The sequence below is a fragment of the Dicentrarchus labrax genome, unplaced genomic scaffold (assembly GCF_905237075.1).
Source record: "Dicentrarchus labrax unplaced genomic scaffold, dlabrax2021, whole genome shotgun sequence".
NCBI classification, from domain to species: Eukaryota; Metazoa; Chordata; class Actinopteri; family Moronidae; genus Dicentrarchus; species Dicentrarchus labrax.
Window position 1 is genome coordinate 1,489,636 of NW_026136721.1, and position 18,531 is coordinate 1,508,166.

At 39.2% G+C, this 18,531-nt stretch overlaps 1 protein-coding gene across 1 annotated transcript in view; it reads left to right on the plus strand.

Annotated features, from left to right (window-relative positions):
- Positions 1-324: 324 nt before the first annotated feature.
- The window catches only part of LOC127354891 (protein NLRC3), a 30,066-nt gene continuing 11,859 nt past the window's right edge, over positions 325-18,531 (plus strand). The window contains exons 1-9 of the mRNA XM_051385189.1: positions 325-398; positions 4,728-4,963; positions 5,124-6,885; positions 7,119-7,295; positions 8,742-8,915; positions 10,968-11,141; positions 12,567-12,743; positions 12,857-12,976; positions 14,327-14,370. Of these exons, the coding sequence (XP_051241149.1) occupies positions 325-398; positions 4,728-4,963; positions 5,124-6,885; positions 7,119-7,295; positions 8,742-8,915; positions 10,968-11,141; positions 12,567-12,743; positions 12,857-12,976; positions 14,327-14,370 (2,938 nt within the window). The remainder of the gene's footprint in view (positions 399-4,727; positions 4,964-5,123; positions 6,886-7,118; positions 7,296-8,741; positions 8,916-10,967; positions 11,142-12,566; positions 12,744-12,856; positions 12,977-14,326; positions 14,371-18,531) is intronic.

Below are 18,531 nucleotides of genomic sequence, written 5' to 3' on the forward strand. Positions count from 1 at the left end.
TGTACCTGTCCTGTTAGCTGTAAACACAGAAAGTCATCCATCACTTTCTCCTTCAGTCTGAACAACAACAACATGTCCACTGTGTTTAACATGAAGCTCTTATTCTGCAGTACTAATGTGTAATATATGTATATATATATCAATAAATATATATGTATACATACATATTCTGCATAAAGAGTACTTTAAGTATATTTTGATGGTTATTTATATTATATTTATTATATATGTTTTGTATATTTCTGATATGTACTATAAGTTAGGGTGGACAGATACTGCATGAAGGAGAACTATAGAATATACTGTATGTACAGTTATATCTCAATGTCTCCTCATCCATCAGGAGTCAGGAGGAGAGAAAGGGAGCAGCAGGGAGGAGATGAAAAGGTGGAGAGGAGGTGAGCAGGTGGGCTTTAAACACTGAGACACAACAAGAGAGCATTAGGAGGACGGAGAGAATGTGGAGGAGCTGGAAGATGAAAGCAGAGCAGAGAGGAGGAGGAAACAAGAGGAGCTCAAGTAGACAAAAGGATCAAAACAGGAGCAGAGTCGAAGGTCCCTCACATCCACCCAAACACAGACGTTGGAGGCTGTATGAGCAGCTGTCCGCTTATTTCTGGCCACATTCGGCCAACTATATAAGGTTATATATTCATTTGTCCAATAGAAGTAGTTCAGTTGATCAAGTTTGAAATAAAACAATGTATTGATTTCTAACGCCTCCTTTAGATATTTCTCCTAAGTGACGATCTATGTGATGGTTTGAGATTAAATCTCATATTTCTGCCACCTTCTGGACACCCCAGCAAAGTTTCAGCAGATAACAGATCTGAAACCAGAGTGAGACATTAAACAATTCAGAAAATATTCCACTGTATTGCCATGTTGTTGTTGTTGTTGTTGTTGTTATTGTTGTTGTTGTGTTGCTGGAGAGATTTTCAGTTCAGTCTTTGTTGTTTTTCCTGTTTTCTCAATGGAGTTTGGTTTGGTTTGTTCTTTCATTCTTCTTTAATATCAATATGTTCTATATTCTCATTGCTTTATGTCACAATATTATAAAATCTTTATCCGTTGTTGACTTCCATGCTCCTATGGTTCCTCCTTTTCGGTTGTGATCAAATATGAATTTATTGTATCATTAGACTGACTGATATAAACATACAGCACCAAATCTCATTTAAGAATCAGTAAAAATAACAGCCACCTGTGACTGATTGATTGCACACAGCTCTTTTTTTTTGGGGGGGTATAAACATGTTATTTTGTTGGTAAATAAAAAGCTTTGGGGGTGGAGGGGTCAGACACAAGGTTTGACCCCCCCACCCCCCTCAGGTTGAGATGAAAGGAGCAGAGTGATGGAGGTGAAGAGTGGAAGACACCAGCTGCTTTCTCTGATATAACGGCACTAAAATCACTCAAACATGCAGCTCCCAACGTTCCTTCATCTCCCTCCTCCTCTTCTTCACTCTGTTCATACATTAGATGCACAATAGTGGTGGGAAGTAACTAAGTATTTTTACTCTTAAGTACAGTTTGATGGTATTTTGTTAGGTAAAAATACCTGAAAGATTTGGAGGGTTTCAGCTTCTTAAATGTGAGGATTTTCTTTGTTTTACACCAAACTGAACATCAAAACTTAAACATTCACTTTCTCACAATTTTCTTACACCTTAAAAATCACTCAGAAAAGAGAAAATAAACAACAGATAAATTACAGCTTCACCTCAACAATAAACTGCTCCTGAAGCATGAGTCCATCAGTAAAACTGATCTAATGACACTATAGCACAGCTCTGTATTTACAGTATATTGTCCTGATAATAATTTCTGATACACAAATGAAGTGAAGGTGACATAAAATGATCTTTATGTATGCAGATATTCGCTATGTAAATCCCATTTACTCTTGATATCAAAATCTTTAACAGAAACATAAAACATCATTAATTGTCAATCAATTACTTAATTAGCAGCTTTCTTTCTTTCTTTTTTTCCCCAGCTACATTTAAAGGGTTTTATTGACCGAACCAGTCGGGTACTTTTGGGCTTCTATAGAGAATCACTCAGTGGTTCTTGGTTCCACTCCAGCAGTTTTATTTTTCTGTGTTCAAGGTGGGAAAAGAAAAGAAAATCTTCCTCCACATTCTCACTCTCATTTGGAAACTGAAACACAACTCAAAACATTTACTGATTGAAATCTATAATGTACTAACACTAGAGCTATGTTCTATGTTCAATCAATAATCTATAATCATAAATCAGTGTATAAACTCTAGAGCTATGTTCTATATTCAATCAATAATCCAAAATCATTAACAGTGTATAAACTCTAGTTATGTTCTATATTCAGTCAATAATCTATAATCATTAAACAGTGTATAAACTCTAGAGCTATGTTCTATATTCAATCAATAATCTATAATCATTAAACAGTGTATAAACTCTAGAGCTATGTTCTATATTCAATCAATAATCTATAATCATTAAACAGTGTATACACTCTAGAGCTATGTTCTATATTCAATCAATAATCTACAAAACTAAAATTATGATTATTATAGAAATTACCTGTAAAAGAGTGAAATATTTATATTTTTTTCTTTCTATAGTTACTAATAATCATTTGATAATTTCTTTACTGATTAGTTGTTTATGACGTGTGATCCATCCGTAATAAAGAGAAACATGAGGTAAAGTGTGTCAGACTCTCAGGCGTTTGTTGTGCAGCAGCAACACCTGCTGTTCAAACCAACAAACTACCAGCTGAACTTCCTCATTCACTGCTGAGTGCCAGTCAGTCTGATAGATAAATATAAAACAGCCTCTGACAGTCAAACCTTTCTGCTTCTAACCATATTCAGTATATTTAAAATAAAAGAAAGAATTGTTGATATAAAAACAGTTTAAAAAATCACAGTGATCATCTGTGTGGGACGCCAACTCAACAGACTTTAACTACACTTCAATTTACACAATCACAGAGACACAAAACGCCACGCAGCCATAACATGACCTCAACATGGTGCAAATAAATGATATGAAGAGATATATTATATTATATTATACATATTATTATATATATAATATTATATTAATATGTATATTAACTTCTACTAATATTCCCATATTATATTAAGTTTGACTTATTTCATATAATATTAAAGTTGATTAATATTTTCATAATATTATATGAACTTTTGTTAAATGTTTTGTTAAATAAAGAAAGTTGTTTCACTTTGTCGCTGATGGTGTGTTTGTTGGGCGAGGTCCAAACTTTTAAAGTTATTCAGCCTTTAATTGTTCTCGAGAAACACATTTGTCCTGTTGGAGAACCGTTACATTACAAAGGACACAGACGCACTGTTGCTCCTCCAGAGGGAGTTCAGTTTGAAAGTTAGGACTCACTGCTGGTACATCTCAGTGAAACCACAGGGGGCTGAGTCACAGGAATGTCATGAGGAAGTGAATAAATGAGGAAGTGATCAGTGACTCGGTTCAGACAGCAGAAAGAAGACAACAGGTGAGTGTTCAGCTGTGTGTGTCTGACTTCACTTTACTGAAGATCAAAAGCGTTATCATTATAGTTTGAACATTATTAAATCAAACAGGAAGCTTCCTCAGTGATCTCACAGCTGAGGACAGACAGTCTGATCATAGTATTAAAGGGAGAAAAGGTCTTCAAATATCATGAACAAACTTATCTATCAAATAAAGAAGAGCTTTTGTTCTGCATCAAACTGAAACATGAGAGAATTCAAACCTTTAATGGAACTGCTGAGTCTCTGCTACATTACACACAGTGACAGACAGGTTGCAACATGCACATCTGCAGCTGGTTTCAGGGTGAAGCTGCTGACAGAAGACAAAGACAAACACTTTTGCTCTCTGTAGCGACTCTCAAACTCCCAGAAGCAGGAACTTGGTTAATCTCCTCTCGAAATGGCTGCTTTCTTGACATTTTGCAACACCCACTCACAAGACCAACATAAAATGTAATGCCCCACTATTTGTGACTCCTGTGCCGGGTTTCATGACTTTTCAAGCGCGTGTGATGAATTCATAAGAACTATACATCAACATTGGCTGTATAGACATGAAAACAGGGTTCAATGAACACTCACAAGATGCATAACATGGATCTGGTCAGTCGGAGTCGTACATGAAAGTAGAAAACATGTAATTTCCTGTTGCCAGTAGGGGGCACTATAAGTTTTATATGAGGGTCAGATATTTTCTAGGAGGGCCCAGTGGTTTTATGGGAGGCCCCCAAAGCCAGATAGAGAGCTGTTGTAGTGTGTGCTGTTGTTGTTGTCATTACAATTCCAAACTTTCTTTGTTCTGTGTTTCCTCCCTGTATTTAACTTTGTGTGTCTTTCTGTATTGTCCTTTGTGAGATCGATGCGAAGTCGTTCCAGTCGTAAACTGACCAGTTGTGAAGAAACAGACAATCTCAATATTGTTTCTTCATTAGTTCAGCTGTTGCTGTCACCTTTATCCAGCACTGTAACACTTTGTGCTGCTGCACATACATGAACCAGAACAGCAGGTGGAGACACCCACAGTCTGAGACCCGACAGTTTGCTCTGCTGGTTGAACTCATACAATTGAAACAGGGCTCTGTGGCAGCGTTCTGTTATCTAATCATTTCCACAGTGTTGGTCAAATATTTGGCTTTAGTTATCCATGAAAAGGTTTTAATGTTAAAATAAATGTCTTTTTGTCCACAGAGAGAGGAAGAGGAGTCATGTTCCTGTGCAGGAGCACCTGTCCTGCTGTTCTTTGTGTCAGGACATCCTGAAGGATCTGGTCTCTACCAGCTGTGGACACTGGTTCTGCAGACAGTGCATCACCTCATACTGGGACCAGTCTGGTTCATCTGGAGACTCCTCCTGTCCCCAGTGTGGAGGAAGATCCAGAACAAGAGCAGGACTGCAGACAGACAGTCAGACCAGCTCTGTACAAAGTAAGACTGAACATCTGTCTGCTGATGACTGAAAACTGAATTCTTCTTGTGTTGCAACAGTCATGTAGTATTTAATCATCAAGTTTTTCTGCCTTTAAAAAAATCTTCATCTCTCCATCATACACTGTTTATAATTTAGACCTTTTTTATTATCTTACAGTGGATGTTGGTCTGCAGGAGGTTTTAGATGAACACAAGATCAGTCTGAGGAGGAAATGTGAATGTGTAACTGAACTAGGAATCAGGATCAACATTGAGCTCTACATCACAGAGGGACAGAGTGAAGAGGTTAATACTCAACATGAGGTGAGGCAGCTTGAGACAGCTTCCAAGAAGATCCTCCATGACACTCCAATCAAGTGCCACGAGATCTTTAAAGCCTTACCTGACCAACAGAGACACATCAGAGTGGTTCTCACGAACGGCGTCACTGGCGTTGGAAAAACCTTCTCAGTGCAAAAGTTTACTCTGGACTGGGCAGTGGGTTTGGAGAACCAAGATGTCAGTCTGGTGGTTCTGCTTTCATTCAGGGAGCTGAACCTGATAAAAGATGAGCAGTACAGTCTTCTCAGGCTAATTCATGTTTTCCATCCAACATTACAGAAGGTCACAGCAGAGCAGCTCGCTGTCTGTAAACTTTTGTTCATCTTTGACGGCCTGGATGAAAGCAGACTTTCACTGGATTTCCACAACAATGAGGTTGTGTCTGACGTCACACAGAAGTCTTCAGTCAACGTGCTGTTGACAAACCTCATCAAGGGGAATCTGCTTCCCTCGGCTCTCGTCTGGATAACTTCCAGACCTGCAGCAGCCAATCAGATCCCTCCTAAATGTGTTGACAGGGTAACAGAAGTACGAGGCTTCACTGACGCCCAGAAGGAGGAGTACTTCAGGAGGAGATTCAGTGATAAAGATCTGTCCAACAGAATAATCTCACACATCAAGACCTCCAGGAGCCTCCACATCATGTGTCTAATCCCAGTCTTCTGCTGGATTACTGCTACAGTTCTGGACCACATGTTGACTACAGACCAGAGAGGAGAGCTGCCCAAGACCCTGACTGACCTGTACTCACACTTCCTGCTGGTTCAGACAAAGAGGAAGAAGCAGAAGTATGATGAGGGACATGAGACGAGTCCACAGGAGCTGATGGAGGCTGACAGGGAAGTTCTTCTGAAGCTGGGGAGGCTGGCGTTTGAACAGCTGGAGAAAGGAAACATCATGTTCTATCAAGAAGATCTGGAGCAGTGTGGTCTTGATGTCACAGAGGCCTTGGTGTACTCAGGAGTTTGTACAGTTATCTTCAAAAGAGAGAGTGTGATCTTCCAGAAAACAGTCTACTGCTTCGTTCATCTCAGCATTCAGGAGTTTCTGGCTGCCGTCTACATGTTCCACTGTCACACCAACAGCAACACAGACGTACTGGAGGACTTCCTGGGACAAAAACTTGTTGGTTCAACCCTGAATGACTTCCTGAGGTGCGCCATGCAGAAATCCCTTAAAAGTAAAAATGGCCACCTGGACCTGTTTGTTCGCTTCCTTCATGGCCTCTCTCTGAAGTCTAACCAGAGACTCTTAGGAGGCCTGCTGGGTCAGACAGACAACAGTCCAGAAATCATCCAGAAAGTCATCAACAACCTAAAGCAGATGAACACCCACAAAATATCTCCTGACAGAAGCATCAACATCTTCCACTGTCTGATGGAGATGAACGACCACTCAGTCCATCAGGAGATCCAAGAGTTCCTGAAGTCAGAGAACAGATCAGAGAAGGAACTCTCTGAGATCCACTGCTCAGCTCTGGCCTACATTCTGCAGATGTCATGGGAGGTTCTCGATGTGTTGAATCTGAAGAAGTACAACACATCGGAGGAGGGACGACGGAGACTGATTCCAGCTGTGAGGTACTGCAGAAAGGCTCAGTAAGTCCAGATGTCATTAACATTATAAATGAGTGTAGATTAGTAGTTTAGTTCTTCAAATATAAACACCACAAAATGTTTTCCACTTGTCTTCCATTACATACATTATATGTTAGTCAGTATGTTTTGTCACAGATGCTGTGAGAGATAAATAGTTGGTTGTTCATAGCTGTCAAGTTAATTAACTTTTTATTTCTAACATTTTATAGTTTTTTATATATATGTCATGACAGACTTTCTGGCTGTGGACTCTCAGACACTCATTGTGAGGTTCTGGTCTCAGCTCTTACGTCCAACCCCTCCCATCTGAGAGAGCTGGACCTGAGTCTCAATTACAACCTGCAGGATTCAGGAGTGAAGCTGTTGTCTGCTGGACTGGAGAGTCCAAACTGTAGACTGGAGACTTTGAGGTCAGTTCAGTCACTGTAGCTTATGTTGTTTTTTGATCTTCATGATATCAGAAGCTGATGTGGCTGCTACAGAGACAACCCACACAGGTTTGGCTGCTGTGCTGTGCTGGGCGTTAAACCAGAGCTAGGAGTAATAAACAGCAGTAAAAATGTGACAACAAGTAGGATTCAAGGTCTGTTGGAGGATTTTAAGTTGCAGGACAAAACAGACTCTGTTGTAGTGACTACACAAAGATGGTAGCTGAGAGCAGTCTCAGTAATTTAGAGCAACAACAGAATCTATTTAGTCTTTAAAGAGTTTCAGTTCCCAAACAGATCAAACTATTTAAGAATCATCAAACTTTTTATCTTTAAGAAATGAAACATGGAGTTTATTCATAGATCTTTTGATCTTGAAGTCCAGTAAAGTTTTAGAAGCCTGATGAAGATTAAAATGCTCATCAAACTCACAGTTCCTCTGGTTCTGTTGCTCATTTGAAGCACTCTCCAACAAACACTTATTACACCTACTTAAAGTCAAAGAAGAGCAGATCTAACTGTTGCTGTTTTCATGTCTGCATTTATTATTTGAAGCCACAGACCATTAGACTGCACTGGAATCTTTGTCTTAAAGGACAGGTTCATACTGTTTCAGTACAGTACTCACAGGTCCATATGTTCATTCAGAGAGTTATTGGTGTCTGCAATCATTCATTCTATCCATACTGTCTGTGAGGAAGTCTCTTATAACCTGACTCCATTGTTACAAGATGGAGGAAACAATCCACAGTCTTGTTCTGTGTGAAAATGAAGTTTAACTAGAACTAATATAAGGCTTCAACAGTCTGAGTTACACATATAAAGTACGTATTTAGTGTTTGACTGTTTCCTTGTTGAGCTGCAGTGGAGGAATCGAAACAATGAATTAGGTTCTAAATAGTATCTTTGGGAGATGCCCTCTTGATTTGCCTCTCACTCTTCATACTCAGTATGTACAGGAGGAATGATTACTGCCATCATGCCATCAATAACTCATTGAATGTACATATAGCATGTGGCTGTTGTTTTAAGACACGCTTCATCTCCTTTTAATGACATTTACCTACTAAGCTTCCAAATACAGAAAGAAGATCATGTAATACATGAAGTAATGGACAGTTTTTAGTCCAACGTCTCTGATTTCTTATTGATCCTCTGATTCCAGACCTGACTAAGAATAGTAGCATGTTATTGATCAGTGTTGACATCAATAGGTGTATGAATGAATGTTATGCTGACATTTGCATGATGTCTGTAGAAGGCTGACATTATGATGATCCACAATAACACAATGACAAAGTCACTCTACTCATTTAAGAGAAAAGCTCATTGATTAGGACATAGTAATGTTGATCTCCACATTTAAAACCTGAACATATCTGATTGAATTATAAATTACTTTATCTTCATCTTTTATTCTTTATTCAGATTGAGGCTATGCAGGTTGTCAGAGATCAGCTGTGATTATCTGGTCTCAGCTCTGAAGTCCAACCCCTCCCATCTGAGAAAGCTGGACCTTAGTAACAACAACCTGTATGATTCAGGAGTGAAGCTGCTGTGTGGTTTTCTGGAGAGTCCACACTGTAGACTGGAGACTCTGAGGTCAGACACCATTTTTTCCTTCTGTGCTGAGATGAATCTTATGTGAAAGTTGTGCTGATGTGACGAGTCACAATTGTATGTGATGAGGTGCAGCTCCACAGTACTGTTGCTTCTACACATCACAGACGGCCAGGTGGATTACAGGGCTCTTTATTGCACAGTACTTTCCTTATCGCTCTGTAACACAGTACAACAGTGGTATGTCAATCAGCATTGGTCTCAGGATAACAGTCACAGTGCAATGTTAAAGAGTTCGGTCTAGACCTGCTCTATTTGAAAAGTGTCCTGAGATAACTTCTGTTATGAATTGGCGCTATACAAATAAAATTGAATTGAATTGAATTGAATTCTGTATCACTCTGTGTAGTTCCATAAACAAAAATAATAATAATAATAATACAACAGAAATTATTATAGCTTGATGTGATCGTATAGTGTATATTACCTAATATATTCTAGTACATTACAATGCCTTAGGCTATATTCTATTCAAATTTGCACAATCAAATACATCTCCATATGCACTGACATTATACTGGTGAAAACACCCCACAGTAATCCGTTTTATAATATAAGAAAAGATGGAAAAGCCAATTCACCATTTAGCATAAGGTGAGCATAAACACTGCACAGGTATACATCATACACACCTAATCAACAGGCTGCTTCACTAAACTATGAGCTAGCCAAACTAGCGTGAGCTACTTAACTGAACAGTTAAAAAGGGCTGCTCACGCAGACAAACAATAACATGCAATAAAACATCATGAAAACTAACACAGAAATGCATAGAATATTACCTGTAACACAGTACGACAGTGGTATGTCAATCGGCATTGGTCTCAGGATAACAGTCTGAATAAAACATGGAACAGGTGCAAATAATTATGCTAGGGTAACACTGACAATGTACGTTTCAGCAAGTTTCTAAAATATCATTTTAAAGACTAGATAGCTTATAGTCTGGGCTCAAGACAGTTAGCTAAAGTCAATATGTGTACATTACACGGTAAAATACAAAGTATGAACATTTGGAATCTCACAAAATTATTAATTATCCCAGACCATGTGAGAGAATGTGACCTACCACAGTGCATATCACTCTGTGTAGTTGATAAACACCAACCCACAATGTCATATCTACTGCCGTGCCAGTAGATGGCACTGTTGCCCCACTTTTGCCACTTTTGCCATAATTAAACCATGTGTATTCTACCCCGTTACACTGACAGTAAAGTGTAGACATAAGGCTGATATTATACTGATCCACACTGAGTATCTTAATGCTAAAGTCTGTTTTCTTCTTCAGTGGTTTAGTCCATTGACTGTGGCAGAGCAATGTTGAACTCCACATTTAAGACCTTCATATAACAAGAAGAATCTACACTGAATAATTCACTCTTTATTTCCATCTTATATTCCCCATCATGTGTTTTAAAAGAAATGATGACAATGAATACAATGAATAAATCAATAATCTCTATTTCAACTATCAGACAATAACAAATAGATTCACTTTTTACTTTTTCCAACATTGTTATGAAGCTATATGATGCTTATACTGACTGAATAGTTTAAACTGAAGCTGATTTGATTTTATGACATTTTATGATATCCTAAAAGAAATATTGTAGATGTCTTTTGTTCATATTTCCCCAAAATCCATCCTGACATATTTGGTATCTTGGTAAACTTTGGGATCTTGAGTGGAACCTTCAATCACTTTCTGTGGGTTTTTCTTTGTGTTTGGCTGCACAACATGAGTTTGTATAGATGGAGCCACTGGTGGAGCTGGCAGAGGTTAAGAGCTGAAGTCACTACGTCTTTATTGAAGCAGCAGCACGTTGTCATTAATATTAATGAGAGCTCTTTTTCACTCTTTGTATTTTACAGTTTGCAACCTGCATCCTGTTGGGTTCAGGTGTTTGGAGTTTCCATTTTCTAAACTTGTACATTGTAAACCTTCTTCAGCTCTGAGCAGATTATTAAACACTGAATGATTTCAAGCAGGAACATTGTCTTCTAAACTCACATCTTTTATTCTTTATTCAGATTGAGGTGCTGTAGCTTGTCAAAGATCAGCTGTGATTCTCTGGTCTCAGCTCTGAAGTCCAACCCCTCCCATCTGAGAAAGCTGGACCTGAGTCTCAATAAGCTGAAGGATTCAGGAGTGAAGCTGCTGTGTGGTTTTCTGGAGAGTCCACACTGTAGACTGGAGACTCTGAGGTCAGTTCACTGACTCTCTGTTACTGTTGTAGATCTGATATGTTTCATTAACAATTGAACCTAATTTATGTTCATACATAACTTACATCCATAAAGTTGTACATTTCCTTTTCTTCATATTTTCATGTTTGTTGAACTAAATTTCGTCTGCAGTCACAAAGACTTGTGTTTCTTATAGAAACTGTAGAAAATGTCCGCTGTTAGTTGTTGAAGTAAATTAATGTTTATCATTGTTGGTAAATGGTCACATCTGGATACAGAAGATCCTCTGAACTAATATTTGTTTACATTGATCAACTTTACTGAAGGAGAAATATTTATTTGCTTTCTGTTCATTTCAATGTGCTTTTACAAATACACTCCTGAACAAAATCTTAAGACAATGGTTGGATCCTCTGGCTCAGCGCAGGTGAAATTTTTTTGGGTCTAGCACTTGATTTTTTTGTCCCATAACCCTCAGGACCTTTTAAGAAATGTAAAATGACTGTCTTACTGCGTCCAACCTCGGCAGCGATGGCGCGTTGCAAGAGGCCTTTCTTGTGCAGCTCAACAATCCTACCACGTTCAAAGGCAGAAAGCCTTTTGCCTTTGCCATCAGGGGGTCATGACAGCGTGAATGCCTGATAGAAAATGACAGACAGCCAGATTTGTGCACAGATTTTGACTTTTTAAGCTTAAACTTTTGATGAGCTGATGAACAGCCTGTTTGAGTTTAAATGCAGTTTTCAATAAACTGCCTAATCTATTATTTTGTCTCTTGCTCCTGTTTCTTCTTTTTGCATTTTGAAGCTCTACTTAGAATCTGGTTACGTTCCACCAACGCAAAATGCGAATACTTGCAATTTTTCCACCGTCTTAAGATTTTGTTCAGGAGTGTAATGTCTGATCATTGATATTGATCCTTCACACACACACACACACGCACGCACGCACGCACGCACGCACAGCTCTATAAAGGATCAATATAGTATTGATCCTCTGATTACAGACCTGATTGAGATCAGTATCAGTGTTGACATCAATATGTGTATGAATGAATCTCCTTTTAATGACATTTACCTACTAAGCTTCCAAATACAGAAAGAAGATCATGTAATACATGAAGTAATGGACAGTTTTTAGTCCAACATCTCTGATTTCTTATTGATCCTCTGATTCCAGACCTGACTAAGATTAGTAGCATGTTATTGATCAGTGTTGACATCAATAGGTGTATGAATGAATGTTGTGCTGACATTTGGATGATGTCTGTAGAAGGCTGACATTATGATGATCCACAATAACACAATGACAAAGTCACTCTACTCATTTTAGAGAAAAGCTCTTTGATTAGGACATAGTAATGTTGATCTCCACATTTAAAACCTGAACACATCTGATTGGATTATAAATTATTGTTATCTTTGTAATGCATTCTTTTTCCAGTCTGGGTGACTGCAGTTTGTCAGACATCAGCTGTGATTATCTGGTCTCAGCTCTGAAGTCCAACCCCTCACATCTGAGAGAGCTGGACCTGAGTGACAACAACAACCTGCAGGATACAGGAGTGAAGCTGCTTTCTATTCTTCTGAAGAATCCACTCTATAGCCTGCATACTCTGAGGTTTGTAGTGAGTTGAAGTCAGTCTGTGCTGATGAGTCCAGTTGTTATTGGCTATAAATGATCATTTCCTTGATGAAAGTCTATCTGCAATGTATCTGGGTATATTTGTCTAGGTTCTTGAGTGAAATGAGTGATTTGGAGACAGAGGAGGACAGATCAGAGTCTCCAGGATCCAGCTGGTTTAAATACAAACCTCCAGGCTTCAGTGATGAACCTGGACCTTCAGACTTCAAGTAAGAAACAGTTTGTACTGTAAACTGACCTGAACTGTTCACACAAAGAAATACAATTCAATAATGTACAACTGTTGGATGGATTGTAATGAAATGAGGTTCAGACATTCTTTACATACTTTTCCTCTGGCACCATCATCAGTGGACATTTTCCAATACTTTAGTTTATGAGAAAACACCTGTAGAACTAATGACATTCCCATGAGATTCAGCTTGACTTTGTCTTTACTACTAACTGGCTAATGTTAGCATGCTAAAAGCCTTTACACAGGGGAGACCTGATGAATAAACAATACAAAAATGTGAAGTACTCTCTTGTGAATATATTGCATCGAAACTATTCTTACCGGTATAAGCTTGCAGAGCTCTCAGGGGTCTTGGGGTCACACTGCAGCACGTAACAGCTTGAAAAAGTGAAGGCCTTAATATCGGAGCGGCTGTGGCTCAGAGGCAGAGTGGGTTGTCCCCTAATCGGAAGGTTGGTGGTGCAATCCCCAGCTCCTCCTGTCACATGTCGAAGTATCCTTGAGCAAGATACTGAACCCCAAACTGCTCCCGATGCCGTGCATTGGTGTGTGAATGTTAGTTTTATGTTCGATGGGCTTTGCCATCACTGTGTGAATGTGTGTGAAAGGGTGAATGTGGCACATAGTGTAAAAGTGCTTTGAGTGGTCGGAAGACTAGAAAGGCGCTATACAAGTAGAGGTCCATTTACCATTTAATATGCTATAAAAAGATGGTGCACATTATACCTGGTAAACATCTGCATGTTAGCATGCTGATGTTAGAATTTAGCTCCAAGCTCCACTGTGTGTAATGACAGATTTGAGAGACGCTAGCATGACTGCAGTCTCTCAGTCTGGTTGGAAGTGTAGTTAGTGGACAAGCACAGAGACCTCATAGAGAAGAATCATAGAAAATTTTGCATCTCCTGGATCATAAACCCACCTCAAAGGGGACGTGATCATCTTTTGGATGAAATGTATGTGGTCATATATTATTAATATGTAGTAGGCCTTTATTTGGGTTCCACATTTGAACATACTGGCTGCTCTACTATATCTGTGCTTGGGGACATTCCTGTGCAGAACGGTTCCTCCAGAGAAGTCAGTCTAGAGTCTCCTGTCAAGCTGTTTGGACCCATAACGTATTCTGCTGCTCTCACAATGGATGAAAGGAGCTGATGTGATTGGCCATTATTGAAGCCCACCACTCCAGACTACTCCGTTTCATGTGAATGCACTCATAGCTCGGCTGTAAAAATCAGGTTGATAGATTGAGAAGAAGAAGGCTGACCATTTTAACTCTCTTCATGAGAGATAACTGCTGTTTTTGTGTTTGTTCCTACAGGATGGACGGAGAATACAGGACTACACCTCACCGACATGAAGGACGTGAGTAAATGCCCACTGGATGTATTAAAGAAACTAAACTGGTATTAAAGCATAACTGGAAGATTGGCTGCTGTGGGCTCTTGTGGGTTAATTCAATTCAATTCTATTCAATTCAATTCAATTTTCTTTGTATAGCGCCAATTCATAACAGAAGTTATCTCAGGACACTTTTCAAATAGAGCAGGTCTAGACCTAACTCTTTAAAACATTAATTACAGAGACCCAACAGTACCACCATGAGCAAGACCTTGGCGACAAGGGCAAGGAAAAACTGCCTGTTAAAAGGCAGAAACCTAGGACAGATCCTTCGGCTCTAGGTGGGTGGTCGTCTGTCTCGACCAGTTGGGGTGAGAGAGAGAGACAGACAGACAGACAGACAGACAGACAGACAGGTGCACAGCAACAACAGTATTGGCAATGGCAATCTAGCAGGACCATGGCAGGAGGCCCCAACCAGGATCGATAAGAACCTGCGAGACGAGAAAGCACAAAAACTCCGGGGAAGAAGTGAAGTTAGTAACATGCATTAATGGGACATGAATGAGTGCAGAAAGAGAGAGGAAGCTCAGTGCACCATGGGAAATCCCCCGATAGTCTAGGCCTATAGCAGCATAACTAAGGGATGGTTCAGGACTCACCTGATCCAGCCCTAACTATAAGCTTTATCAAAGAGGAATGTCTTAAGCCTACTCTTGAATGTGGTGAGGGTGTCTGCCTCCCGAACCACAACTGGAAGCTGGTTCCACAGGAGAGGAGCTTGGTAACTGAAGGCTCTGGCTCCTGTTCTACTTTTAGAGACTATAGGAACCACAAGTAGCCCAGCATTCAGAGAACGTAGTGTTCTAGAGGGGTAATAGGGTACTATGTGCTCTTTAATATATGAAGGGGCCTGACCATGAAGAGCTTTATAGGTGAGGAGGAGGATTTTAAATTCTATTCTACATTTTACAGGGAGCCAATGCAGAGAAGCTAGTACAGGAGAGATGTGATCTCTTTTTATAGTTCCTGTCAGTACTCGTGCTGCAGCGTTCCGAATTAATTGGAGCGTTTTAATGGACTTATTGGGGCAACCTGATAATAAGGAGTTGCAGTAATCTAGCCTTGAAGTAACAAATTCATGGATTAGTTTTTCTGCATCTGTCTGTGATAGTATGTGTCTAAGTTTTGTAATATTACGTAAATGAAAGAAGGCAGTCCTAGAGGTCTGCTTTATGTGGGAGTTAAATGACAAATCCTGATCAAAGATAACTCCAAGATTCCTGACAGTGGTGCTAGAGGCCAAGGTAATGCCATCTAGAGTAACTATATCTTTAGACAGTGAGTCTCTAAGGTTTTTGGGGCCAAGAACAAGAATTTCGTTTTTTTCTGAGTTTAACATCAGAAAATTGCAGCTCATCCAGGATTTTATGTCCTTAAGACATGTTTGTAATTTAGATAATTGATTAATTTCATCGGGCTTGATTGATAGATACAACTGCATATCATCTGCATAACAGTGAAAGTTAATGGAGTGATTCCTAATAATGTTGCCTAAAGGGAGCATATATAAAGTAAATAGTATTGGTCCAAGTACAGAACCTTGTGGAACTCCATGACTAGCTGTAGTATTTATTGTAGATTCATCGTTAACATGTACAAACTGCGAGCGATCTGATAAATATGACTTAAACCAGCTTAGTGCGGTTCCTTTAATGCCAATTTGATGCTCAAGTCTCTGTAAAAGAATGTTATGGTCAATGGTGTCAAATGCAGCACTAAGATCTAATAATACAAGTACAGAGACAAGTCCATTGTCAAAAGCAATCAGAAGGTCATTATTAACTTTAACCAGAGCTGTCTCTGTGCTGTGATGAACTCTAAATCCTGACTGAAAATCCTCAAATAAACTATTGTTATGTAGAAAGTCACACAACTCTTTGGCGACTACTTTCTACAGAATCTTAGAGAGGAAGGGGAGGTTAGAAATCGGTCAAGAGAGGGCTAAGAAGGGGTTTAATTACAGCTACTTTAAAGGACTGTGGTACATATCCTGATAATAAAGAAAGATTAATCATATCCAGTAAAGAAGTGGCAATTAAGGGAACAACTTCTTTAAGCAGCCTAGTTGGGATCGGGTCTAATAGACAGGTTGATGGCTTCGATGAAGAAATGTTTGAAGTTAACTGATGAAGATCGATAGCAGAAAAACAGTAAATATATATCTAAGTTTACATTGGCAGAAGTCCCTGAACTTGGAGAGCCACTGATAACTGTTGATGGCAGTTGGTGATTAATTTTCTCTCTAATAGTAATAATTGTATTATAAAAGAAGCTCATAAAGTCATTGCTACTTAAGTTTATGGGGATATGTGGCTCAATAGAGCTGTGACTCTCTGTCAGCCTGGCTACAGTGCTGAAGAGGAACCTGGGGTTATTCTTATTTTCTTCTATTAGTGCTGAGTAATAGGCTCCTCTGGCATTACGGAGGGCCTTTCTATAAGTTTTAAGATTATCTTGCCAAATTGAGCGATATTCTGATAATTTGGAAGAGCGCCATTTCCTTTCAGATTTCCTAGCTATTTGTTTTAACTGGCGGGTTTGGTGGTTATACCACGGTGCTAATCTCCTATGTTTTAATAATTTCCTTTTTATAGGAGCGATAGAGTCTAATGTTGATTGTAGTGAGCCTGTAGCACTATCGACAAGATTATCAATTTCAGAGGGACTAAAGTCGTTATAGGACTCTGTTAAATTCAGACATGACATTGAATTAAACACTGAAGGAATCTCCTCCTTAAATTTAGCTACAGCACTGTCAGATAGACATCTGCTGTAGGAAGTTTTGCCTGATGGCTTATAATCTAATAGTATGAATTCAAAGGTTATTAAATGGTCAGATAGGAAAGGATTATGTATAATGTTCAATATCAATGCCATATGATAGAACAAGGTCAAGAGTGTGAAACAATGAGTTGGTTTATTTACACTCTGACAGAAGCCAATTGAGTCTATTAATGATATAAATGCATTACTAAGGCTGTCATTGTTAACATCCACATGAATATTAAAATCACCTACAATAATTACTTTATCTGATTTAAGGACTAAACTTGATAAAAACTCTGAGAATTCAGATATAAAATCAGAGTACGGTCCAGGAGCGCGGAACACTATAACAAATAGAACTGGCTGCAGTGTTTTCCAGTTTGGGTGAGAAAGACTAAGAACAAGGCTTTCAAATGAATTATAATTTAGTTTAGGTTTAGGGTCCATTAAAACGCTCAAATCATATATGGCTGCTACTCCACCTCCTCGGCCAGTGCCTCGAGGAATGTGAGTATTAATATGACTGGGGGGGTGGATTCATTTAGGCTAACATACTCCTCGTGGGACAACCAGGTCTCAGTAAGACAAAGTAAATCAATATCATAATCTGATATTAATTCATTCACTAAAACAGCTTTAGAGGACAGAGACCTGATATTTAACAGTCCACATTTCATTCTCTTATTTTGTGCTACTGAGGAGTTAGTTTTAATTTTTATTAGATTTTTATGTTGAACTCCTCTTGTTTTTATTTCTTTAAATAGTTTAGGTGGTCGTGGGACAGACACAGTCTCTATGGGGTTTTGGGTGGGTGACTGTTCTAAAGAAAGCGCAGAGAAGTGTGTAAGACAGCAGCTCTGCTTCCTGGTCCCAACTCTGGACTGTCAGGTTTTAGAAATAAACTTCGCCATATTGCTAGATAAGAGAGCCGCTCCATCCAAAGTGGGATGGATGCCGTCTCTCCTAATCAGACCAGGTTTTCCCCAAAACTACGGAGTCCGACATAGTTTTGGCATAGTTACAAACCGACTCCACATTCATTTTGGTGACCTCCGATTGGCGTAAACGGGTGTCATTACCGCCGACGATAACAATCTTACCATATTTACGTTTATCTTTAGCCAGCAGTTTTAAATAGGATTCAATGTCGCCCGCTCTGGCCCCAGGGATACATTTAACTATGGCCGCTGGCTTCACTAACTTTAAGTTTCTGAATATGGAGCTGCCGGTTCCTCAGCGGGTGTGTCGCTGAGTGGGGAAAATTTATTAGAAACTTGAATCTATTTGTGGTGAACTGTGGGCTTCTGTGTTTTAGTCTTCCTTCGCTCAGTCACCCAGCCTCCCTGTCTTCCCGGC